Source organism: Sus scrofa, chromosome 1 (assembly GCF_054392235.1).
Source record: "Sus scrofa isolate SSC_HxYL_T2T_F1_AM1 chromosome 1, Sscrofa_HxYL_maternal_Yorkshire_Landrace_v2.0, whole genome shotgun sequence".
Classification (NCBI taxonomy): Eukaryota; Metazoa; Chordata; class Mammalia; order Artiodactyla; family Suidae; genus Sus; species Sus scrofa.
Genome location: NC_139383.1, coordinates 51,317,275 through 51,342,681, shown reverse-complemented (window position 1 = coordinate 51,342,681; position 25,407 = coordinate 51,317,275). Strand labels below are relative to the sequence as shown.

Genomic DNA, 25,407 nt, shown 5'->3' with positions numbered 1-25,407 from the left:
TGCACCTTTCCTGCCTTGATGTATCAGTGCAGCCAAGCTCCAAGGGGATGCTTTTCCCCACCTTCATCCACACTGTCTTGTGGTCTCTCAGGCAACCTCCTCATTTGCACCTCACAATTGCATTTTTCTTAATCAAAAAATCATCGTTAAAAGGCTAGCCCTATTAAGTGAAGAAAACTGTCCCTTCCATTAGTTATGTATTTTCATCCATCTCTTTGAAACATGCTTTTAAAACTTTACAATAGAGAAAAGTAAAACAGAGAACATCCCAGTATTTACACGTGATCTGCCCTCCAAAATCTTGCAACAAAAATAACTGCCTTTATAAGTATGATTTCACCCTTCAAGTATTTAAGTATCCTCTAATACTTACTTTAGAGGATATAAGGAAATAATCTTGATCTCATACAATAACATTAAAAAATATGTCTAATCATAGGAAAACAGCAAAGTCACTTGTTCCAGCTCTTTAAAAATATTTTAATCATGCAAAATCAACATTATGGACTCTAACATAATGCTAGAATGTTAACTAAGGTGAAGTGGCTTTTATTCACTTTACAGGATGTGTATTTGGCAATAGTTATTAAAAATAATTACTTTAAAGGAACTCTACATATATTATTTCAGAAACAATATTTTTAAATACAGCAGTAAACAACAGAAACTATTGCTCTTTGTACATTTTTTGGCATAACACTGCCATACAGTTACAGAATTATAAAATAAGTGTCTCATAGTACCATACAGATCCAGAAACTGGTTACAACTCCTACCACATACACATGGTATTGGTGCAGACAGACATGCACAGCATTCTGTAATTCACCCTGCAGGAGACGACGGAGCCCAGAAAAGGCCCAGGGCCACCGGAGAGTCTGAGCTCATGTAGGAAGTAAAACACACATCTTTTTAAGAATCATATCCATTTTCCCAAAATACTCAAAATGGAAAGGACACAAGAGTTTCCCAATTGAAATGGACCCAGCTGGCAACCCCTCTTCTTAGGTAACCTGAAAAAAGACCAGATAACTTAGGAACCAAATACACTTTTTATAAAAAGGAAAAGAAAGAAAAAGCTTGTCACAAGATCTAACATTTTGCTCTCTCTCATCTGTTGCTTTTAATTGTGATGCCTCACAATGAAGACGCCATCAGTCTCCATGGTGTGGGAGATTACAGTCCTTTCATTACAAACCACCTACCACTGACCTCCTTGTACCTGCAGCCAGTCCCTCCACTGAACTTCTTTTTAGGAAAACCACCACTGGCAGAGGAACTAAACTTGGTGCCTGACCATTTGGTTTTTTTCCCTCAGTCTATGAAAGGTTTCAGCCTGCAGTGGAGTAAGTGGGATTCAGGCCTCAAGTACAAGCATGAAGGGGGACCATTTCCACACCAGTCCTGATCTCCTTGGCACCTACAACACAGAGCTGGCTCTGAAAGTGCGTCCCCACCATAGAGCTTTTGCAGACCACTGCTCATCTGCTTCCAGTAATTCTGGCATTGTACCAACCTATAATTGGTTATGAATATCTCTATAATGAGTTTCTAGTTACTGTTTCTAATTTTTTGTTTCATGTGTATCTTCCTTCTCACATGACACTAAACCCATCAGCACTGAAAAGTGTTCATCTGACTAATGAGTGCAGGACTTGGACGCTTCTTAGGACCAAAGCTCGCTACATAACCAGTCTCCCTAATCCATGTAACTGTTCCGCAAACTCCATTATAATTTAAAAACGAGGCTATATAAACTTTATATCTTCAATATGTTTTACATATTAAAATCTATAAGGTTTCTGATTTTTTAAAAAGTTCTTTCAGCATTAACAACTGAGCACTGACTGGTGTCCTTTCCTTTTCACTTCATCTTTAAAGAACACAGGATTCTTTTATGGAGACTTTTGTATAGATACCTCTGACAAGTTCTGATTGAAGATCAGAATTTTTGAACTGGGAGGAGGGGGAGTCAGAACTGATATTTCAGTGTTTCCCAAGATAGTTATAAAGATTCAGCTATAATTGAACTGGCAGGTATCCAATTGCTCACAAATTCTTAAACAGCTACAAAATGGTGGCAAATGAATTATAACAGATATTTTATGAAAATTGATACCCAGTGGAACTGTGTATGAAGTCCAAGGTGGGCCACCTTCCTCAGAAGTCAGCGATCAGGGAGCCTGACATCCTCATCATCCAGACAAGGCCTAAGGACCCCTCCTGCCACTGGGGAGGCTGTAGCCCAATGTCAGCCCCCTTCGCCAAGATCCGCTCTGGTTCTCAGTCACCTCCTTTCTCTGAACTCAGCCTCCAGGCAGAGTTCCGGCCATAAAACAAAGCAGTTAATTCTATCCTCCACAAGAAAACTTTAATTCAAGGAAACAAACATTAAGAAGTTATTTCCCATAAGTAACTAAAATAATAAGCTCCTCAACAGATGAAGAAAAAAAAGCAGAAGACGACAAAAAAAAATTCTAAGGAAAAATGCAAGAATGGTACCGTTTAAAGGTTTCTCATAAAACTATAGCAGAAAATTTTTCAAATTAATTTCAAATTCCCCCATCTACTAGATTTAAACTTTTAAATAATTTATCTAACACAAGTCTATTTTCTACATTCATCTGCATCTACAAACAAAAGTAAAACAGATAAATATTACTCATGGTAACTGAGAGATGTTTACAATGAAAATTGTCACAATTAGCAAAATTAAACAGAAACATAAATGTAACAATGTAGTTTATCTTTCTTATTGTAAACACTTTTTGTCAAAAAAGAACACATTTTTGAACATTGTGGCTAGAATACTTCCTTCTAAAGGGATGCTATTGACACAAATGGAAATTTCTCCAAAACGACAAAGCACCAAAGTAAATTTCATTAAAATAACTGATCTTCATGGTTTGGAATGTTCCTTAAAAGGCAAGATTTTATAATGGGGTGAAAATTTAAACTTCTGAATGAAAATCATTTACATCAGTTAAGGCACATCTGGATACCTCCAGGCATTCATAACTCTATGATCTTCTGTAATAAGAAATTTCTAAAACATGGTCTGCCCCCAAGCACAGTCTGCTGGGTGGGCTGGAACAGGGAAAGAGGCAAGGTTGTACTCACTGCTACCCTAGAGAGTCCTCACACAAATCTGTTCATGGTATAAACACTATAGGATTCACAGGTGAAAGAAGTCAATATACATACACTCCTAATTTTCCAGATCCTGCTGACCCAGGCCATCATTCTCTACAACTGCGCGTACATTTGAAATGCTTCCAGCATGTCTAACTCCAGCCTACCTTACATTGCATGGATATATCCCAAAAGAAAAAAAAAAAAAAAAAAGGGAGACAGAACAGAAATCTTCAAAACTATTCCTATAACTAAGAATCCCCACTCACCCCAACTAAACACAAGAAACTCAGAGGTGCAATCATAGTCAAGCAAGATTAAGACTGTCCTTCTTGTCTAGGGTTAGAAAATAAAGCTTGTAAATGAGCCTCAGTTATAGAAAGACAAAAAAAAAAACCCACAAAAAACAAACAAAAAAAAAACCCTGCCTGATTTAGTTACTTAGTAGATTATAAACTCAACCATAATTCTAGCATAAACTGGAAAAATTTAACTTTAAACAATTGACCAAAACTCTCTCTCCATCAGTTCAACAAATTTTTGAGCACTTGATAAGGAAGTTTACTTGCTAAAATTTTTTAAAGGGTGACTCAGATGTAACACTGTACTGTTTTTCCTTTTACATCAGATCATTTCTTCTTTCAGATTAAAGTTTGAAATCTAGATACAAAAGTAATTTTATAAACATGTTTATATTTATAATACTTTGCAAAAAAAAAAACCCAAAAAGACAAACAAACAAAACCCTGACAACTTCTTTAGTAACTCCTGAGTTATAAATTCTGTTTTCTCCTTGAGGCTGAAAAAAGGAGTCTCTCAAAACTAAAATTCAAAATAAAATTATACAATGTAATTTTTAAACGGAGAATTGGACCTGATTTAGAGAAAGCAGACACATTTTCACTTCTATCATGATTCTGTGAGTTTCTTACGAGATGAAGCATGAGAATGTATAATGGTACAATATTCTTAATGTTATAAATTTTTTCTCTACTGTACAGAAATATATCTTATAATTATATATCACATAATTATATATCACTTCATAGTATTTCAAAATATCTTCACATATAGTGTTTCCTTTGGGATATGAAAGCACAAAATATTAGAAATATATTAGACTAACCAAGCAGTATAACATTATATTTGCCATGAAATGCAAATGTAATATTTTTTCAATAGCCAATACTTAGTGTCCTTGCAGCTTACAGTACAACAATAAAGTCTATATATTTGCAAATATCAATAATGTTTTTAGTTACCTGGCCATGCTCCACTGCATCTTTATAACAGCTTCTCGGTAAATTTCTGCAAGCACATGGTAGTTTTTAAAAATATAAAACATCAGAGTCAAACCCAGAGGGCTATTTCATGTCGAACACACACATAAATACATACCTGTAGATTTACTTTAAAACTACTGAATGTATGAAGTATTTTTAATAGAAAAAATTCTCTATGTTCATATTTTTATCTGCAAAAGAATGTCATCCTTTCACTTGTTTCCACTGAACAATTTTCTCATAAGTTATTTACAGATTGAATGTAGGACTAATACTGTTATCTGTGAATATGCATTTAAAAAACAACATGGTGGAAAAAGTCCACTGTTTTACACGGAAACCAGGCAGTTTTTCCTCTTGAGACTAAATACTCTCCAATTAAATGCCCACAATCTAATCAAATCCCTAATTAGGAATAATAGTCTAAAAGTTAAATTATTGAATGAAACATTTTTACTTCTAACGGCTCTGAAATACTACTCATTTCTAGGTAATTTAGGTTATATCCACTTTTTTTAGTATCTGTCCACTGCTTATTAATATTTTTATATATGGTCACAAAATTTTAATATTATACACTTAAGAAGCAGTCTGAACACTTTATCAGGTATGCAAAGTTGGTAAGCTATTTTGAGTTAATCATATTCCTACAATTCAGCCCAATATGACAATCTACTCACATGTCCAAACCCTGTAAAACTGCAAGCTCAATGGGGACATTAGAGGGTCCATGTGAAAAAAGAAATTGAAATGCAAAAAGAATTATTTCCCTAAATCCTAATGTTAACTTCACAAAACAAGAGAAAGCAAAAACTGGTATATTATGAGAAATGATAAGGCAAAACTATTCTCTATTTATTGGAATACAATATATAACATGAGTGTTACCAACATTCATATAAAAAAGTCAAATTTGAGCAACAGTGATGTTTTATGTAAACTTCAAGGCAATAAAATCATACTTCTAAAGGAATACTATTGGTGTGTTTATTTTCTAGAAATCCTCTGCCAAAAATCCTCTGATGAATAAGGGTAACAGATGATGATATGATGTGATTAAAAAATAGGATAGAAAAATTCTCTGGAAGTCAAAGGTAACAGGACTTCCCTTCAAAGCCTAAGAAACACAAAAGCCAATTCCTTTCTAAATGAAATGTAGTGAAAAAAAATTTTTCTATTAATTGCTTTAACTCTATTTGTTGTATGCTTTGAAGTTCTCACCACAGCATTTGATTGTTTTCTAATGTGTAATAATAACTAGTAATATTATAGGAAAGAAAGTTATTTGTTCTTACCCGATATTAACACATTAAGTGCTTACTAAAACTGAATATATGGAATGTCAACTCTATTCCTAATTTTAAGGTTTGTCGACTTAAAAGACACAGCAAATTGTTTTGGTTTTTTTTTTTAAAAAGATACACTGTGGACTAAGCAATATTAATTTCATAGTCCACCTAACACTGAGATATTCATAGTTTTAGGGACCACTCACTCCCTTGCTGCCAGTACAAGGTGCATATCTTTTAAAAATGAATAATTTCCTTTCTTAGTTTTTAATTCTTTAGTCATTTGCATTCATAAACAAGCACTAAATTTATATGGCACAGCCACAGGAGGCAAAATTCTTTTCTTGGACTTTTGCATCAAAATTTGTTTTTAACACAACACAGAAAAACATTTTCATTATTTTAAACAAAACAAAGTTTCAAAATCATACAGTTGAAAGTCCCCTCTGTTTCACTTAAATGTCACTCTAGGAGACCATCCAAATGCAGGCTAGAAGGCTAACAAAAGTGGTAAATCAGGGTAGGGTGGAGAAAGGGGAGGAGGAAAAAGCATCACACAGCACAAGTGACAGATGGGGAGGGTCGATGACAGCTCCCCGGGAACATCCATCCCACAGATCAGAACTTAAAAATAAACAAGCTGAGGTACTGTAATGAAAAAATCCAAATTTCTTTCTGTATACATCTGAGAAGACCAAATTCTTTCTTCCAGCTTTTAAAAAATGAATCCACAAACAGGGCAAAGGTGTGGCAATAGAACAAAATAATCCTCTTGATTTTCTTCATGGAGAGTGTAGTCTTTCCAAAGAATTTATTGAATATACCAAATACTACAGATTATTTCTGGATACACTGAAAATAACTTAAAAGTGATTGTTGTGTTCAGAATGTGAAAACTCATGTCCTAAAGGTATTAACAGAATACATTCATTCACGGGGTCTTGTCTTAAAACTTCTTATTAAATATTACATTCGTTGTCAGTCCAGAATAAAACTCAAGCGACAAAACTAAATGCTGACAGCAGACGTCACAAACAGCTGGCTACAACTGGAGGCGTGACTTTCGTTCTTCAGGATCAATTGTACCCCACTGTACCGTAGCTTTATCCTCCCTGATCTCAATGGGTTTGTGGGCTTTCTGATGATTCACTGCAATAGTGTGTCATCCTGGGAACCTGTATCTCCAGGACTTTCACAGTCTTTGTTATGATTTTCACTTTCTTCATCTTTTTCAGAGGAAGAGGCACTCTCCCTTTTCTCCAAGGGATGAACAACTGTTTTTTCTGGCTGAGAAGTGGACCTGTCAGCATCACGGTCCACCTCTGTGTTTCCGGGCCCAGAGGCCTCACTGCCCGGCTCTTCGCTGGGCCCGTCGGCCTCTTCCCCAGGCTCTCTTGGTGCCACTTTTTTGTCTTCAGGCGTTTTGCTGTTTACATGCACAGCTGAGGAGGAAGTTTTGGAGTCCTTGGATTTTTTGTGCATAGACATTTGACTGTGATGCCCAGAGCTGGGCGGGGCAGGCGTTTTTGGAGCCTTGATGCCCTCGGACTGTTCTTTCCTCGGTGGTCCCCAGATAAAATTCTCCGAGGGCGTGTAATGTTTCTGGGCGAACCGTAGGAGCTTTCTCCTTTCTCTCCTGTCTCTAATTGTATAAACAAAATACTCCAGCGCACTCTGTTTGATATTGGGAATAGTATTTTCCACAAGAGCCTCATGAAGAATGAATTTTACAAGAGGAGATTTAAAACTTTCATATCCAAGCTCACCGAGGCTTTTCAGAATACGAGTGATTCTTAAATAGTTGTGCTGGGACCTGGAAGATGATTGAATAAAATGAAAATGGAAAATTAGGTGGGGAAAAGCAGGGGAATAAAAACTACTGGGAAAATATTTTTGATGGCTCTGTAAGCCATGGAAACATGCTCTGTGATGACTTCACCATAAAAGTCATATTAGACACACCACAAAGAAGAACAAAACAGAAGGTGTTAAGCCTCTAGGCCTCAGCAAAATGCCCATCTCTATAAAATTCAAACATATAACTTCTCCTTATTTCTCTAGGTTCCCATATTTGAAAAATATTTAGATTTTTTTTTTTCTTTTTATGGCTGCACTTACAGCATACGGAAGTTCCCAGCCTAGGGGCTGAACCAGAGCTACAGCTCCCAGCCTACACCACAGCCACAGCAAAAGCAGATCCGAGCCACATCCGCAACCAATGCTGCAGCTTTGCAGCAACACCGGATCCCTAACCCACTGAGCAAGGCCAGGGATCAAAACTGCATCCTCACAGACATTATGTCAGGTTCTTAACCTGCTGAGACACAATGGCAACTCCTGAGGAATATTTAGATGTAATACTTATTCCCACTGATGTCGAACTATTGTTTGTTAAATGCACTGAGGATTAGTTTCTAGCACACACAGGCATCACACCCATCACGGGTAACCAGTGCCAAGCACCAACACGTTATTAGCTAACAACTGAATGAGTGATTTATAGAGTCAGCTGGGCAGCAAAACCCACCATATTAATTAACTCAGAAGAAAAGCAGCAAAAATCTGCCTATCTAGAACAATTCTAACAAAGGAAGCAAAACTAACTTATTGAGTAGAGCAAAGAGCATGGTTTTACAGTCAGAACTGAATTCCCACCCTGGCTCTGCCACCTCCGGCTATGTGAAATCAGAGTATCTCTAAAGCTCATGATGCCCATCTGGAAAATGGGAGAAATGGCCCACTGGACTTGTAAGAATCAAATTAGCTGAAGTGTGTGCAGAGCATGTGGAACTCAATATATTTAAGCATCATTTAACATTATTACTAGTATTGGTATTATTCAGATTTGGTACTAAGGACTACCATATTTATACCTATCCCAACCTAATCATCTATTCTCTGCCATCTGTGGCCTTTCTCTCATCCTCTTTCCACATCACCAAATTTTAAATTTGGCATTGACTCATGGCACAGACTCCAAAGATGCCCCTTTTCCCAGATTGCACTGACATCTTTTTTTTTTTTTGTCCCCAAACTAACACAAAAGCTTTCCAAAGCTATTTTGCCACAATTTATAATCTTACCTCCTCAACCTCACTCAGCCCAACAGTTGTTTTATTACAAATGCCTGGCTGCATTCTAAAGGAATCTTAGGTGTATGTGTTAATTGTGTGTCATCAACAGCCCAGGTTAGTTATTTACCCAATGCTGCCACACAACCATCACTTGCTTCTAACTTCCCCAAATCTGTTTATACCTTAGAACTTTATACAAGCATCCACAAATACCAGGCTGGCTTCCACAAGTGCTTGAGGCATTCACTTAAGAATAACTAGCAATATACTGGGGAAAAGTGGAGAAGTATATTGAATTATTTGAGGGGTGAAAGGGTGTGCTTCCATAGCCTTTTATCTTATTTTATTTTTATTTTTGTCTTTTGTCTTTTTCGGGCTGCACTTGTGGCACATGTAGGTTCCCAGGCTAGGGGTCGAATCAGAGCTGTAGCTGCCAGCCTACATCATAGCCACAGCAATACAGGATCCCAGACACATCTGTGAGCTACACCACAGATCATGGCAACGCCAGATCCTTAACCCACTGACCAAGGCCAGGGGATCGAACCTGCGTCCTCATGGATGACAGTCAGATTTGTTTCCACTAAGCCCCGATGGGAACTCCATAGCCAGGAACTGCAATTAAACTCCTATTTAAATAGGAGATTTTGTTTGGAGTGACCAATGATTCGGGCTAACCAACCACTGGTAAAAAGACAAGTCCTGAAGTTTTCATTAACTCCATCCTTCTGGGTGAGGATGGTTTTTTTTTTTTTTTTTTTTTTTTTGTCTTTTTAGGGCCACCCCTGCGGCATATGGAGGTTCCCAGGCTAGGGGTTGAATTGGAGCTGTAGCTGCTGGCCTATGCCACAGCCACAGCAACACTGGATTGGAGCTGCATCTATGACCTACACCACAGCTCATAGCAATGCCAGATCCTTAACCCACTGAGCAAGGCCAGGGATGAAACTAGTCAGTTTCGTTAACCACTAAGCCATGACAGGAACTCCCCATGGTCACCTGTTCACTCAACTTTATTTCATTTCACTTTCATTCAATATTTTTTGTCTGCAGGGCTATATAAATATATTGGGTTTCTGCTTACTGTAAAAAACTCAAGATGTCATACAGAATGAGTTCTCTTTGTGGTTCAGTGGCTCAATGACCTGACATTGTCAATGTGAGGATGTAGGTTTGATACCTTGGGTGTTGCTATGGCTGTGGTGTAGGCCTCAGCTGCAGCTCTAGTTCAACCCCTGGCCTAGGAGCTTCCATATGCCACGAGTGCAGCAGTAAAAAAAAAAAAAAAAAAAAAAAAAGAATAAAAGTTGTATGCAATAACCATAGAAAGAAAAATGGTGGTAGAAAGAAAGGGAGTGGGGCGGACAGTAAGGATCAGACTCCTCAGCCTTTCCCAAGACAGATCATTAAATGAAAGCCTTCAGAAGGGCTGTTTCCAGCTACCAATTAGAGGATCCGACAATTAAACCCCAAGGAGGATTTAGGCTGATAAACCTGTTTTGTTCCTCATGTATTCATTCAACAAACTTTTACTAAATAAAATCGCTATTCCAACCAAAAACAAGTTGGAAATGGAGATTCTCTGAAATGACACTTTTAAGTACAGGGAAGATGAGAGGCTATCAGATCCTCTTCAAAAATTGATTTTTTCCATCCTTCGTGTCAATAGGCTACCTGCACCCAGCTTTCTTTGACAATATGACAATATTACATAGGTACTTTGAAAATTTGTCCAGAGATAGCCACCTGCATTGCTTAGGCAGAGGCATCTATATTTCTGCTATAAGTGCCCTATATAAACCAAATTATCTGGCATTATGAGCTAACGGGTCTTCTAGACAAGATCATAAAGCTTTATGCCCATATCTTGAATGTTTTAGTACAAGCTATCACTTTAATAGTATTGATTGTAAATAAAGTAAAAGGAAGGCTTAAATATTAATACTTATATTCATTTTTACCAAACAAGATAAAAGTTCTAGAAAAACACAAAAAATTTAGTCAACTGATGCACAAAAGTCTGTTTAGGGCAAAGAAAATTTTCTTAGGTTAACTTTAATTTTTTTCCCCTTGGTATTTGCCCAGTTCAGCTAATTACAATGTGCTAAAATGTTTTAAAGTTGTTGGTTTTACAGTCCAGCACCCATAAATCACCCTATAATTAAAAAGAAAAAAAAAAAGCCAGTTTGCATGCAAAGGAAATAACAAAAAAAAAAAAACCTCTGAGTATAAATACTAATGAAAGTTATAAATATCTAAGCAAAAAGATACAGCAAATCAATTCCAAATAAACTGTTAAAATTTTCCTTACAGGTCTTTGGACTTATTAACCAAAAATGGATTTTCGTGTTTTACCTAAATGGCAAATATTCTAATTTTCCCTCTTTCTTAGTAAAATGTATGAGTACATCTCAGTCTTATAAAATGATTTTTATTTGTTATAGGCTTAATTCATGGATTTAATCTAGGAAGGCTCCACGCCTGAGGAAAAACTGAGCTACAGAAGCCTACAGCTTAGGACAGAGAATCTGGAAAATTGTATACAAACAACAACTGTAAATGCCAAGAAACATAGTATGAAGAGAGGAAGTGAGCCTACACATGGCTGTGGACAACAGCAAGGTTTCAGGAAGAAAGAGCTTTGAAGCTGAGCACCTGTATTTCTACCTGGAATCTTACTCTTTCTTCTTCTTGCTCTGTTTTGTTTTAGAATACAGAATAGGGAATAAAACGCATTTCAAACTAGCTTTTGACTTCAAACTCCTGGGTCCATTTGCTGGTCTTTCCCATGTGCCATAGCGAATTCCATCCTAGGAAAACAACATGCCCATCCGGGATGAACTGCAGAGACTCTACTTACTCGTTCAGATGCTGAAACCTTTCCTGCCAGTTAACAGCCCGGGCAACATTTCCAGTTTTATCTATCAGTTTTATTCCAAAAAATTCTAACATCATTTTATAAGCCAGAAGGAACCTTCTAATTGCTTCTTTTGTTTTCTTGAACTCCTAATGAAAGAAGAAAAGTCAGCTGAGTGACTCAGAGTTACCAGGGCAATCAAAAGGCAGTATTATTTGGCTTTCTCACATTAAATGAAAAGAGCCTGCCTTACCTCAATTTCATACGTAGTTAGTTCTTTAGCGTAAAAGTTCAAGCCTTGTTCTCTCAGGGGGAAAAGCCTATGTTTTAAAAAAATAACATTTTTATATTGACGTTGTCTGGGAAGCACACATGTTTAAACAGGCCATGGTTCAAGAGAGAGTGCACTCAACTGACCATTGGATGTAGGTGTGGTTGTGCTCCAGCTTCTCATAATCTCCTTTCCACTTATTGAGAACTTCTTCAATGTAAACACCTAAAGAGTAAAGATTCAGAACATGAACTAGATGTTTAAAACATCGTTGAAGGCATCTTAAGATGAAATCACCTACACTTTACATTAAAACTTTTTAAAATTTAGTAACAGTACACAAGAACAATGCTTTTATTTATTTATTTACTTATTTATTTGTTTTGTCTTTTTAGGGCCGCACCCACAGCTCATGGAGGTTCCCAGGCTAGGGGCTGAATCGGAGCTGTAGCCGCTGGCCTACACCACAGCCACAGCAATGCCAAATCCTTAACCCACTGATCGAGGCCAGGGATCAAACCTGCATCTTCATGGATGCTAGTCAGATTCGTTTTTGCTGAGCCACGATGGGAACTCCAGAACAATGATTTATAAGTTGAATACCCCATGTTCAGGTACATAATAAGCCTAATTAAAATAAAATGTATGGCATCTCGAATCACAGAAAACTCTACTGGATAATTATTCTGAAGCAAAGGCTGGCAAACTACTGCCTGCCAAATGTTTTATAAATAAAGCTTTATTGGAACACAGCTGTGCACATTCACTTACATCGTTTATATTAAAACAGTAGAGTTGAGTTGCTGCAACTGAAATCATATGGCCCACAAAGCTGAGGATATTTACTATCCAGGCCTGTACAGAAAAAGTTGGCCAATCCCCACCATGGAGGGCCACAGAGTTTTTTAAAATACTAGATGGAATAAAGATGAAATGAATCCCAAGCAAAAAAGAAAGGAAGAAGACAAAGGTGGGAGGAAGAGAAAGATGAGAGAAGTGGAGAAAAGAAGGAAAGAGGAGAAAGAAAGAGGAAAGGAACAGGTGGTTAAGTGTCTCCTAGCTGTGGGACCCTTATTACGCTCTCACTGATTCTGCACAGGACTCTCAAACCAGAGTTATTAGCCTTATTTTACTACTGAGGAAATGATGTGATTTGCTCCAAGTCACTCGCTAAGAAAATTAGGAGTAAAACACAGGTCTTTCCGGTTCTAAAATGTTAGCCCTCTTCTTTACCACATCCTATTTTCTCCTGTAAGGACTTATTATAGCAAAATCCTCCTGCTTCCCAAATCTGTCTAGATGCTCACAACAGACCATGGGGCCATTTAGTCAATTTTATAGAAAAAAGACACAACAATGTACTATTTCTCTAAATATCATTCTTATTTCCTCCAGAGACCACAAAGTTTGTACTAGAGGCCTATTCTCCAGGTTTGGTAAAAAGGCTGTTTTTTAATCATCATCATGTTGAAACCATTATCTCCATAATTTCCCATTTTTTTCCCCTTCCATCTACCACTTCTCCTACTTAATAAGTAAAATACATCATTGCAGGCTTATGCTTACCGGCAGGAGAGTGTGTGTATACTACTGGGAGAAAGTGTGAGTTGACATAATTTATACAATAAACAAGAGTAATATTTTATGTAATCTTAACTAAAACTTCTGACCCCCACCAGTCTCATAAGATTTCCAAGTAAAGATTACCAAAAAAGTAATGCATTTCTTTATTACTATAAATTACTATCTTAAAAATAAATTCATTGTTAGAAATACAAAAATAATTCAGTTAAATACTGTCATTAGCTCTATGTTCAATGTTTTTAATATTTGAAGGCATTCATTTCTTTAGGTAAATTTTATTAAATTCATATCAGAGTCCAAGTAATAATCTATCATTGCATTTCTTCAAAAAGTTTTCTTATCCTCAAGTCCTAAAAAATGAATTTAATATTATTTCAATTAGTAAATAAAGCAGTTCATTTCCATGATTAGTAAAAACGACAGGACATTTTCATCTAAAGGGTTCTTAAACAGGGCCAACTTCTGGGCTACCAGAAATTAATAAAAGACAAGTGGATCTGGCCATTTCAGCAATGTTCTTAAGTCCTAATTCCCAACTGGTGCGTCTGCCAGTGCACACCAATACTCCATCCAAAATTTAGATACTCTCCAGCCAGTTAGTTCATCAAAGAAGGCAAAGTCCTACCATTTGGAAAGCTTTGCAATCGATGAACCTCATTTCCTAACTCACACACTGCTGCAGATTTGGCTGAGTTTCAACCGAGAGCAAAGAGCAGCAGCCAGGGCCATCTAGTTACCTTGTAGAGATAAGGGCTCCAAGGAGAGCAGCCAGGCTTGTGGTTTGACCTGGATAAAATTACTTTAGGATGACCACCATGAACCACAGCATGGTGCCGTGGTGAAACATGAGTATCATCATGGAGGCTACATCCTTTCACTATAGGTTTAGAAAAGATCCTAGTGGGGCAGTTGTAGAGCTGTGGAGGAGGGCAAGTTTATTCAGCAGAGCTGAATGGAGATCTACAGTGTATGCAGCTCCCTTCCTAGGATGTGGGGACACTGAACTGGGGCTGCTGGAGCTCCCTGCCCCTGAATCTGAAAATCAACAGGAATGGTTATTCTAAGTATGGACATCACTTTGCAATGACATTCTAAATATTTTTCAGGTTTGGCACAGTGAAAAGAACACCGAACTCTGGAACCCAGACCCAAGCCTACAATCAAGTGACCCAACAAGTCAGTCACTTAGCGACTTTCTCTTTAAAATGAGAAAGCTGAATTTGATCCCCTTAAAATTCCTTAATAATCTAATATGTTATGGTTCTAGAAATCTCCTCTTTTCCTCTCACAAAAATGACCCCCACTACCTTTTTGGATAGTAGTAGCCACTGTAAACAAGTAATGGGAAGGAATTGCTAATCCTCAACTTATTCCTTCAAAATTTGCAAGTAGATGCTCACAGCTCTAGGGTCTAGAATTTTGGGGGACACTTGGACTGCAGAGCAGAGTAAAGCCAGACAATGAACCAATGTGCTAAGAATATAATGACCATGGAATAAACAAAGAGTAACTAGCAATATCATTATTTAAAGTTTGCTTTTTACCAAGGTAGCAGATTACTCACCATCAGGCTTAAATGGAATTTTATTCTTATAAAAACGAAGATTGCTCAAGTCATTTTGATATCGGATATCTTTGAAGTTCTGCTAAAGGAAAATGACATAAATCAGTCTCCAGCATACGGACATATAAAAAAAGCCCAAGGACCTTTCTTGCATGTTAGCTCATTGGCACCACAAGATAACAAAAACAGAAGGAAAATATTTTACATTTTAGGAAAAAAAAAATACTTTAGTCTTACCGGGTACTGGTGCCGGTATTTGTACAAATCCCTTGCAGCATAAAAACTTCTCTTTGGTTTAGCAGTTGCTTCAGTGGACTCACTTCCCTAAAATAAAAAATGAAATTCCATTTGCACGTTGAAGCAAGAGAGTTCCACTGAGAAATTTCCAGAACAAACCTAGTGAATATCCATAAAGAAAGCCTAAAAAGTACCAAGCTGTCCAGATTAATGAAAACATTATAAATGTCCTTTTAAAATGTTTGCTAGCAACATTTGTTGGCATTCTTGTTTCTTAAGCTGAAGCCAATAATAACATTTGTCCTAAGGTATTTTACTAAATAAAAAACTTCATTATTCACCAAAAGCCTACAGAGGCCAAATATTAAGGACCAGTATCCATCAGAAACCGAACTCACAATGAATTCAAGACCTATATTTTACCAGAGGTTACACAAATGATTCTATGACAAAATTTATTTTCAAATACTTTACACAACACTAGAGAAGTGTTAATAAATCAATTCTACAAAGAAAATTGTCATTCCTTTTTGCAAAGCTTAGCTGTACTTAGAAGTCATATAATATTTGTGAAAAGAAAGGAGGCTTTTAAAATGAACTAAATAACTTTCTAAGCTCCATCCTTTACATCACCACAACACATACACCAATAAATATTGGTTAATTCAGGAATAATACAATGTGACATCAATTAACAAATTTAAAATATATACACACAAAGCAATACAAGCACTTCACTGGAATGAACTCCATATTGTAGTAACTTATATGTGGCAGTTTACTAGCACTATTTAAATTCTCAGCACAATTCCCACCCCCATGACATAATTTTTAACATGTAAGGCACAAGTCAATGGAATAAGTCTGTGTTCTCTAACTACATGTACTATTATAATGCATAAGAAAGTGGAGAGTTCCCGGGTGGCTGGCATGTTTTATACGTGGTGTGATTCTCACTATTACTACAAGCACAGAGATACTGACTTCAACAGCAAATTCGCTGATGTTTAACATTAGCTACTCCGTCACGTTACATAAGCAAGGAAAAGCTTAAATTCTGGTCCTTGTCACACGTTTCAAAATAGCTCTGCCTAGCAAGTTTCTGAATCTATTTAGCCTGAGCTACAACCCTATGAATCATCATCCTACATGTGTACAGAAAGCATTTTTCCATTTACAAAGCTCGTACACATCTATTATTTCATTTGATTCTTATAACCCACCTGGCAGGCAGTTAGGAGTGCTTCCATCTTAGAAACCAGGTAACCCAGGCTTGGAGAAGTTCAACAAGACCTAGTGCCTAGTGATAGGGCAAAAATGAGAATCCCAGGCTCTGGGCTCTAAATCCAGTCAATAGGGTATGAATCAATTTCAGCTCCACTAAACATGAAGGACCATTATAGAAACAGTGGTGTAATGTCAACAGCCCCAAAATGGGAGTCAGGATCCGTGGGCTGATTCTTAACTCTGCTACTGATTTGTGAGGCTTCTAACTGAATCTTAGTTTTATCCTCTGCAAAATGAAAATGACTCACGCCCACCTATTTCCCAGGATTATCACGAGAACGCCTGCCTCCTCCATCCTCTAAATGTGTCAACCTGCCAGCACCGTCCCAGCTCCTCCCACTTCCCATTCCTTAATCTCTCTGTCCCACCCCCTTTCACCTGCTCAGCCAGGGAATTTTGTTCCTTACATACTATTCCTAGTTCCTGGATCACCAAAATTTTCCTGTCTTCTGGGTCATCTCCTTCAGCAAACATGATGTAGTAACTCTAATCTTAAAATAAACATACAAAAATTGGGATCGACCCAAACCCCCCTCAATTACAGATCCATAGCTCTGCTCCCTTTTAGAGTAAAACATCACCAGGGCTCAGAGCCCCTGTCTATCTCTCTCTCCCATTCTCCTACGACCCACCCCAGTCAGGCTTTCATCCTCTGCATACCATCAAAATGGCTCTTTGTGAATGTCACTGACAAGTGTCGGTCTTACTAAACCATTTCTCAGTGCTCAACTCAGGCGACCTCCCTGCAGCCTCAGGCCAGCTGATGCCTCCCTCCTTCCTGAAACACTATCACATGCCACATTTGCCCTGGTTTTCTTCAGATCTCATTGGTCACCCCTAGTCAGCCTTATCTTTAGCTCCTCCTTCTCTTCACATGCTCTCAATAAAGGCGTGCCCAGGGCTTTTCCACATTTCTCATACTCCCTCATGACCCCATATCTTCCCATGTCTTTTTATACCACCAGTTACATGCTGATGACTCCAGTTTCAGACTGAGGCTCCACTCAGAGATATAACTAACTACCCACCAACTCCACTTGGATGTCTAATAGGGTATTAAACTCAAGAGGATTCTCACTTTAACCTCTGATGCTGTCTGCTCCCTAGACTTCCCCATCTTATTTAATGGCACTATCACTTATCAAATATTCAATTAGACTAGGAATACAGTGATGGTGGTGGTAAGAAGCAGTCAGTCTGGGATATCCCTTTTTTGGGAGGGCATGGGCTGCACCTGCTGCACCCAGAAGTCCTGGGGCCAGGGATCAAACCTGCACCACAGCTGTAACCAGAGCCACAGCAGTGACCACACTGGATTCTTAACAGGCTGAGCCACAAGGGAATTCCTGGGATATACTCTAAATATAGTTCCAATAGTTCTTACAAATGACTATGGGAAGTAGGGAACAGATGAGGTAAACAGTCAAAAGCAACAGAGAAAAGTAGAAGTTACATGGTGATACTGACAAGAAAAATTAATCATTAAAGGGGAAAAGAAAGGGTTGATTCGATCCACCCTTTATTGGGGTTGCAATTAACTTATCAAAACATTAATAATAAAATTGTTCTATATAGATGGACCAAGTTACTTGGGCTGAATCTTCGAGTTGGTATTTTTTGACATCTCAAACTTCTTCGGAAGGTTAGTTCAATGCGAAGCAAGTGGAAGGGAAAAGCACTGGAATACAGCATCTAATACTTCCCTGAGGTTGAATTTGCAAGGCAAAATGACCCAGCAGCAAGGTGCAGAGATACATTCACAATCCAGTAGACGAGAGGTTCTGATGCTGGTGACAGACATATTTGGCAGACATAGCTCCCTGCATGATCTTGGGCAAGCTTCTTCTTCTAAGCTTCAGTTTTCTCTAAAATGGGGATTGAAGACAGCAACTACCACCCCACCCCCAAAATTGCAGTTGATGGAAATAACATGTTTAGCACAGACCCTACACTAAGTCTGTTTCCTCCTGACCTAAACAGAGATGATCATCAAGATGTACGAGGCAGTCTTCCTGTAAAATAGGACTCATCTTCTCTACCCAAGAGCCCTGTGTTTGCATTAGACTTTGGGCTCCAATTTTTCCCACTCTCAGCCCCCTAAAGCTGATAACGAAGAGGGCCTGATGCAGAACCACCAGCCTGGAAGAGCTGCGAGGCACATTTCTTCATAGGCTTGGCTATGCAGTTTTTCCTTTTAAAATTTTCGGAATTATTTTCGGTCCATCAGAGGTTAAAAGGGATGTTTATTTCCTTACTAACCTCCCATCCGAATTGTAGTGGGGCAAATGACTTAAAGCACAGCTGGATCAACAAGTCTTCTGGGTGAAATAAGATTGTTGAAGCGTGCCCTGAACTCCAGGTTGGAAGGCCTTACTTGGAATAGAAACTGTGGTGTTTTAACGTCGGATGGGGACCTTCTACGAGAATCTCACGGCTGAAGAACTTGCTGTAGGGGAGAGGGCTTACTGCTCCATCGCAATCTCACCTCATTCTGGCTGATTTTTACCACTAACACGCACTGGACCGATTTTCACACTCCTCTGTGTCGAGGCAGGTTCCTCCCACCCCACCTTCCATCCCCTGGCTGGGCTACGGAGGCAGAGAAGACACCACTTCAAGTTGTGCTCTGCCCGCAGGGACTTCCTCGTCGCGCCCGGGTTCAGGCCCCAGGCCAGCTAACGGGAGGAGCGGGCGACCCCACGCAGGCCCTGAGCACGGGGCTTACCCGGTCTGTGCCCCTCCACGGAAACGTCCCTCCACCCCCACCCAGCCCCCCGCCCCGAGGCCCAAGGCCCCAGCGACCGCGTACCTGCTCGGCGCCCTCTGCCTCTGCGTCCCCGTCTGGCGCGGGGCTGGCGCGGGGCCGGCCGCCGGCTCGCTCTGGGGTTTCCGGGGGCTCCGCGGATTCCGGAGCTTGCACGGGCTCCCGCCCCGGGCCCTCGCTACCGCCTGGCCCCGGCTCCTCCGGCTCGGGCTCGGGCTCAGGCTCGGGCTCCGAGTCGGTCTGCCAGGTAGAGTCGCAGTCCTCCACAGTGGTGGGCTCGCGCGCGCTGACCCCGCCGAACAGGTTGCCCATCGGAGAGGCGGGCGGGGGCCCCGAGCTGCGGCTACGGGTGTGGGCAGCGGCGCTAGGGCCCGGGCACTGCCGCGGCCAGGGCGCTGGGCGGCACCTCGGCGCCCGGCCCGCACAGCCTGCGCGCGGCGAGCGGCGGCGGGCGCAGGGCGGGGAGGAGCCCACGGCCCCGGGGCCGCCGCCCGCGCCCGAGCCCGCCCATCGCTCCCCGCCTCCCCGGCCCCCGCGCGCGCCGAGCTCGCCTCTTGGTCCCCCGGAAGGCCCGCCCCCCGCTGCCTCTAATGTCCCCGAAGCGGATCAAGGTTTGCCGCCCCAGCCCGGGCACCTCCCCGCCCCTCGAGCCTCCTGATCCCGCCCAGCTCCGGGACGTTAGGGGGGAGGTGTCACCGTCTGCGGATGAGTCTGGTCCCCACTCCGCCCCCTAACCTGGCTAGTCCAAGAGAAAGAGGAACTGGCCGCAGCAGAGGAAAGAAGCTGCTCACCAGCACCAGGCACCACATCAACAGAAAATCCCAGCTCCCGCTACTGCAGCTGGGGCAGCCACCTGCAGTCCCCGTGGAGCAGAGAGTCAAACTTGGCTACTCCCTCAACTGAAGAGCAAAAGCAGCAAAAACAACCAGACTTTCACATTCATCTGTGGATGCTTTCACTAACACCCACTCTAAATCTGTGCTCAGAGTAGAATAACAACTCAGAGTCCTTGGCCCCTTGGTCTGTTCTCTAAATCAAAGGAGAAGAGATAAAACGGCAAGATCGAACAAGTGACTGCTGTAAACTTTGTATCATGACCTTACCTTGTGATTCTAGGCAGCCACATCTGCTGAATGTGTACTAAGAAAACAGTTTCGATATATAAGATCAAATCGCTGTACTGGAAATAAATAGTTTCTTTGTAAATGTTTCGTCGTGGATTAGAAGACCACATCAAGGATGATGGACTGTTTCTAGGGAAAGAGTTGGAAACAGGCTCCCCCTTCCACACTTAAGTCAAGATTGCCTCTCTTTAAGCACTGTGACTGTGGCTCCCTCCCTAATGAGTTTCTGACCTTAGACAAATCACCAAGCTACTTTAAACCTAAATTTCCTTATTTATAAAATAGGGCCAGATTTTCTCTTTAGGGTCCCTTGAAGCTCTGACTTTCTATGATCCATGAATGATCTAAAGCTAATAAGTAATAAACACATAAATAGATGAGACACACAAAAAGACTTGACATAAGTGCTTAATGAAGAAAAACTGGGGCTGCAGTAGAACACACCAATCCAACTGGTGGTATCCGGGATTTGGATTCATCTTCTACCCTCAGAGGACCAGAACACATTGCAGAAATAAATGCTGTCCATCTAGCCATAGGCTTTCCAGAAAAGAGAGTCTAGTGGTAGTTGCTATGCCCAGGTGCTCTAGCGCTTGGTCCATATGTAGATTAAAACTGTTCTGGTTTTAATCAGAACAGTTCTTTGCTCTCCTCCCAATGAGAGTCAGAGTCTAATTCCCCATTATTTGAATCAGGGCTGACCTTAGAGGCTTGCTTTGGGAAATAAAACATGGAGGATTTTCAAGAATAAAACATCTGAAACTTTCAAGGTTAAGCTATCAGGAACTTTGCATTTTCCCCTGAGGCCGCTCCTCTCGTGTAGCCCTGAGCCCCTGTATAGGAAGTTCCACTACCTTGACATCCCCATGTGGGAAAGGCCACTCTGTACGTCTTTTGGCCACCAGTTCCAGCTTGGCCTTGCTGAATCCTGATGGTTTTTATTGGACTCACCAGACCAGTCCATGCTCATGCTGAATACCTCTCAGTGTCCTCTACTGATGCTGTGTGAAACATGGGAGCCATCCAGCAGAGCCCTGCTCAAATTCCTGACCCTCAAAATAATGAAAACGATGAAATGGCTATTGTTTTAAGGTAGCAAGTTTGCAGGAGTTTGTTACACAAATGATAGAATGAAAAAATCTGTGAAAGCATGTACGTATTTGTATGTATAACTGCTGCAATTAAATTCTTACCTTTTCCGCCACCTTTTGGCAAATATGTCAGTTTTTATAGGGCTATAGATCTTGTGCCAGTTGTATGATGCATTTTCTAAAGAAAATAATTTTACATGCATGAAGTTTACAACAACCTTAAGTAGACATTTTAAAAAGTTGGTTTGGAGCAATAATTGATCACATTCTGTCCAATCTATGTATTTAAGAAAGTTAATTATGGGAGTTCCTGTTGTGGCTCAATGATTAACAAACCTGACTACTATCCATGAGGATGCGGGTTTGATCCTGGCCTTGCTCAGTGGGTTAAGGAGCCGGCATTGCTGTGAGCTGTGGTATAGGTTGTAGGTTTCTGTGGCTGTGGCATAGGCCAGCAGCTACAGCTCCAATTCAACCCCTAGACCCCTAGCCTGGGAACCTCCATATGCCACGGGTGTGGCCCTAAAAGGACAAAAAAAAAAAGAAAGTCACTTCTGGACATCTTTCATCTTTAGGTTCTGTATACAGGAGTTACCCTACCTGAAAACCTGAGCTTTTTCATTATCCTTACCTTTGAGAGCATTTAACATTACTGCATTGACACTAAGTAAGTATCTCTTTGCTTCATAGGAAAAATTAACACTTCATGCCAGGTGTCAACTTAAAAAAATTGCGCAAATGAGAGTTGGTTTTTTCTCTTTCTTTTTGGTAGTGCCAGAAGCATGCAGAAGTTGTCAGGCGAGGGCTTGAACCCGAGCCACAGATGTATCCAGAGCCACAACAATGGCAAGGATTAAGTGATCCTTAACTCATGGAGCCATGAGGGAACTCCGTGAGTTAAGTTTTATTGGGGGAAAAATGAGGACGATAGCCTCATTTCAGATAGCTGAAAGGCAGCATTTCAGATAGCTCTGAGAAATGGCTCCTGCTCAAAGGCGGTGAGAGGGGAGCTAGGATACACAGGGATAGGTTCCCAGGAGGACAGAGATAGACCCCCCCCCCAAATGTGACTGTTCACATCGGAGACCTGCTGTGGACACCCTCTCCCAGAAAGTAGACGCTCAAATTGGGCAGCAAGAAACAATGTCCTGCGGAAAACAACTCTTTGCATAGAATAAGCACCTGCAAGGATTAACTGCCCTCTGTCAAGGGACTCTCAATGCCCCTACCCCTCCCTTGACCTTCCCCTCCAACTTCATCGTTGCTGCCGCAAGTTCCCGCAGCAAGCTCCAGCCGCAGATTCCCACCACAAATCCTTTATAAGCCTAGCGCCTCCTCACAGTCAGAGCTGACGCCATCCTGAGCTCAGCGCGTCCCCCTCTGAAGCCTTAGTAAATCGCTCTTGCTTTCCCAACTTGGCCTTGCGCGTTCTTCCCTTGGCGAATCTAACCTTTGCTGCCGAAATCTGAGAGGGATTAGCAAGGGCACGAGAAGCTGGTCAGAGACATCCATAACCCAAAGATGGGTTTGAGTTTGCAACCCAGAGACCAGCAAGCATGGTAGCTCATCCTGGGCAAACCTCCGGATCCTACCCTGGTTTGGTACCCTGATCTAGGCACCTCCCCGCCAACGCTCTGGAGCCCAGCTAGGGAGGAACACCGAACCGGGAAGTTCGTCTTTCCATTACCAACTCTGCTTCCAGCACCTGCCTCCTAATTCTCAGGTGAGGAATTGCCACCTTTCCAGGTCTTTTGTCAGAATGGCCACTGGGCCCTGGCTCCCCTGAGACATCAGAGCACAACCCTCTCAGACAAATCCTAGCGCTAGGTCAGAAAACTCCACAACCACTCGGCCCTGGTTCCTCTGATCTGGGGACACCCACATCAGAGCACAGCCTCTCTCTCTGTTCCACTACCCAGGCTTTGGGGACACCCAGACTGAGGAGTGGCATTCCCAAAGGTGGTCCCTTACTTACCCTCCAACCCACCCCTCTTAGTCCTCTCTTTCCTTCTCATAATGGGGAACACTTCCTCCACTCCTCTGAGGAACTACCTCTTGGCTGCCTCTTAAGAAATTTAGATACTCTCGGACTAAGAGGAGACATTATGTCCAAGCATCCTAAATTCTTTTATAACACCTCCTGGACACAATATATATTGGATAATGGGTCTCAATGGCCCCAAAACAGCACTTTTGATTTTAATATCTTGTGTGACCTGGATAACTTTTGTCGCCCTGATGGCAAGTGGTCCGAAGTTCCCTGCCTTCAGGGCTTCTCTGCTCCCTAACCTCTCTCTGTTGTCTTTCTCTACCTTTCAAATTCTTCTTCTTCATTCAAAAGATTCACAGCCGCCTCCCTCCTATTCTGATGTCACCTCCTTTGATCCTGCAGCTCATCCTCCTCCCTCCACAAACCTAACATATAGGAGTTCTGCAACAAAAGGCAGGTAATGGGAACAAAAAATTACTCTTAATAATGGAAAACTAGCTATCTCCAGGCAAGGAATTTAGCACTTTTCTATGTATGGGACAATGCAAGGGTCTGGGCCCATTGAAGTCATTCCTCTGATTTGCACTTCAACTATCTGGGCTTGTGTCCTATGTTTACACATCCTCAGAGCACACCCTTGGGAGCAGCTGCACCCTGATGGCTGCTAGATAGCAGGTATTCTTTGTTTCTTTCCTGAGTTCCCTCAGGGCTCACCTACTCACCTTAGGAAGTGGCTGCAATCTCTGATGACTGTAACATTCTTTGTTTACTGATATGGCAGGCAATATTTTAATTCCCAAATGCACATACTGATTTATCAATATATATTCATTCTAATTGTTATTCATCCAATATATCTTCAAAGAATGTTGAATTCAACAGTAATATAAATACATATGGAGTGAGGAGAAACTATCATAATGGCCTATTATAAAGTGTAACTTCTGACTACCAGAATCTACACCAAGCTCTCCAGATACTATAGCCATGCTCTAATGTAACTATTTTCAACCTTCTCATGGTGAGGCCATTGTCAGGAGGACCTGGTACTTCAGTAACTAAAGTTTTTTTAGCTTGACTCCAGGACACAGGTGACATATCTTAAATCGTTTTTATAGCAACTTGTGTTTTAGGGACTTTAAGGAAGAAGGTTTATTGTTAAATAATTTCCTTTGAGAGCCTTTCAGATAAAAGGGTAGGTCAAAGGCCATTTTATACAACCTCAAGAGTCAAATTCTCAGTAGCTCCTGGGAACTTAAGACCTATGGAGAAAAAAATTTGCTGTAAAAAAATCACCCTCTTCCTCATCAAAAAAAAATTCTATTTCCATTATTTCCAAGGGGACAATTTTTGTTTTATTGTTTTGTATTATGAGTAAAAGTGTAGGGAGTCAATAACCGACAGCCCTCAATGGACTAGAGAAGTCAGAGCTGTCCTGACTGTATGCATCCTGTGTCTTCTGTGGCCTTTTACAGGCCACTGGACTACTTGGCTAATACCCCAAAGTATGAACGTACTATATTTCAAGGAATCTAAGAAACAATTGATTCTAAGATGCATCCATTCCAGAGATATTTAAAATGTGAAAAACTGCCCATTCTACAATGCAAGCAATACGATGTTTTGCTGTAAGAGATGTTTAACATTTTTTAAGGACTCACTTAAGAAATAGTTTACAATTCAAAGGCCAGGTCTAGAGCCACATCCAATACTGAGTATTTTCACACCTTAAGGCCCTTTATACAAATCACACTAAAATTACTCATAAAGTAAAGGTAAAAGAGTCCTAGAATTTACAACTGTTGAATTAGTGTATAATGAGATTATCAGTGGAGGTAAGTTGAAATTAATGTGATAAGA

At 40.6% G+C, this 25,407-nt stretch overlaps 1 protein-coding gene across 6 annotated transcripts; it reads right to left on the bottom strand.

Moving 5' to 3' along the window:
* Positions 1-459: 459 nt before the first annotated feature.
* On the bottom strand, positions 460-19,869 carry OGFRL1 (opioid growth factor receptor like 1). 6 transcript variants are annotated; one of them, XM_021089526.2, is made up of 9 exons: positions 19,388-19,869; positions 16,986-18,443; positions 16,515-16,591; positions 15,292-15,378; positions 15,055-15,133; positions 12,053-12,131; positions 11,889-11,955; positions 11,639-11,784; positions 460-7,517 (listed from the first exon to the last, which is right to left on the bottom strand). In XM_021089526.2, exons 3-9 carry the CDS (start codon positions 16,539-16,541, stop codon positions 6,851-6,853), a joined length of 1,152 nt encoding a protein of 383 aa, XP_020945185.1. In that variant the 5' UTR covers positions 16,542-16,591; positions 16,986-18,443; positions 19,388-19,869; the 3' UTR covers positions 460-6,850. The 6 variants fall into 6 exon arrangements, with proteins under 6 accessions (XP_020945185.1, XP_084872628.1, XP_013848091.1 ...); XM_085016502.1 differs by having other exon boundaries at positions 16,990-18,443; XM_013992637.3 differs by having other exon boundaries at positions 15,055-15,136; positions 19,388-19,526.
* Between the last annotated feature and the right edge of the window lie 5,538 nt (positions 19,870-25,407).

Bases quoted from the DNA above. Each gene is read 5' to 3' on its own strand.
- OGFRL1 (XM_005659255.4), bottom strand. From the start codon at position 19,654: ATGGGCAACCTGTTCGGCGGGGTCAGCGCGCGCGAGCCCACCACTGTG. The intron at 11,956-12,052 runs GTCAGTTGAGTG...TTTAAAACATAG, and splicing joins AACCACACCTACATCCAATG to GCTTTTCCCCCTGAGAGAAC. The intron at 7,518-11,638 runs GTAAGTAGAGTC...ATCATCTTCCAG, and splicing joins AGGTTTCAGCATCTGAACGA to GTCCCAGCACAACTATTTAA.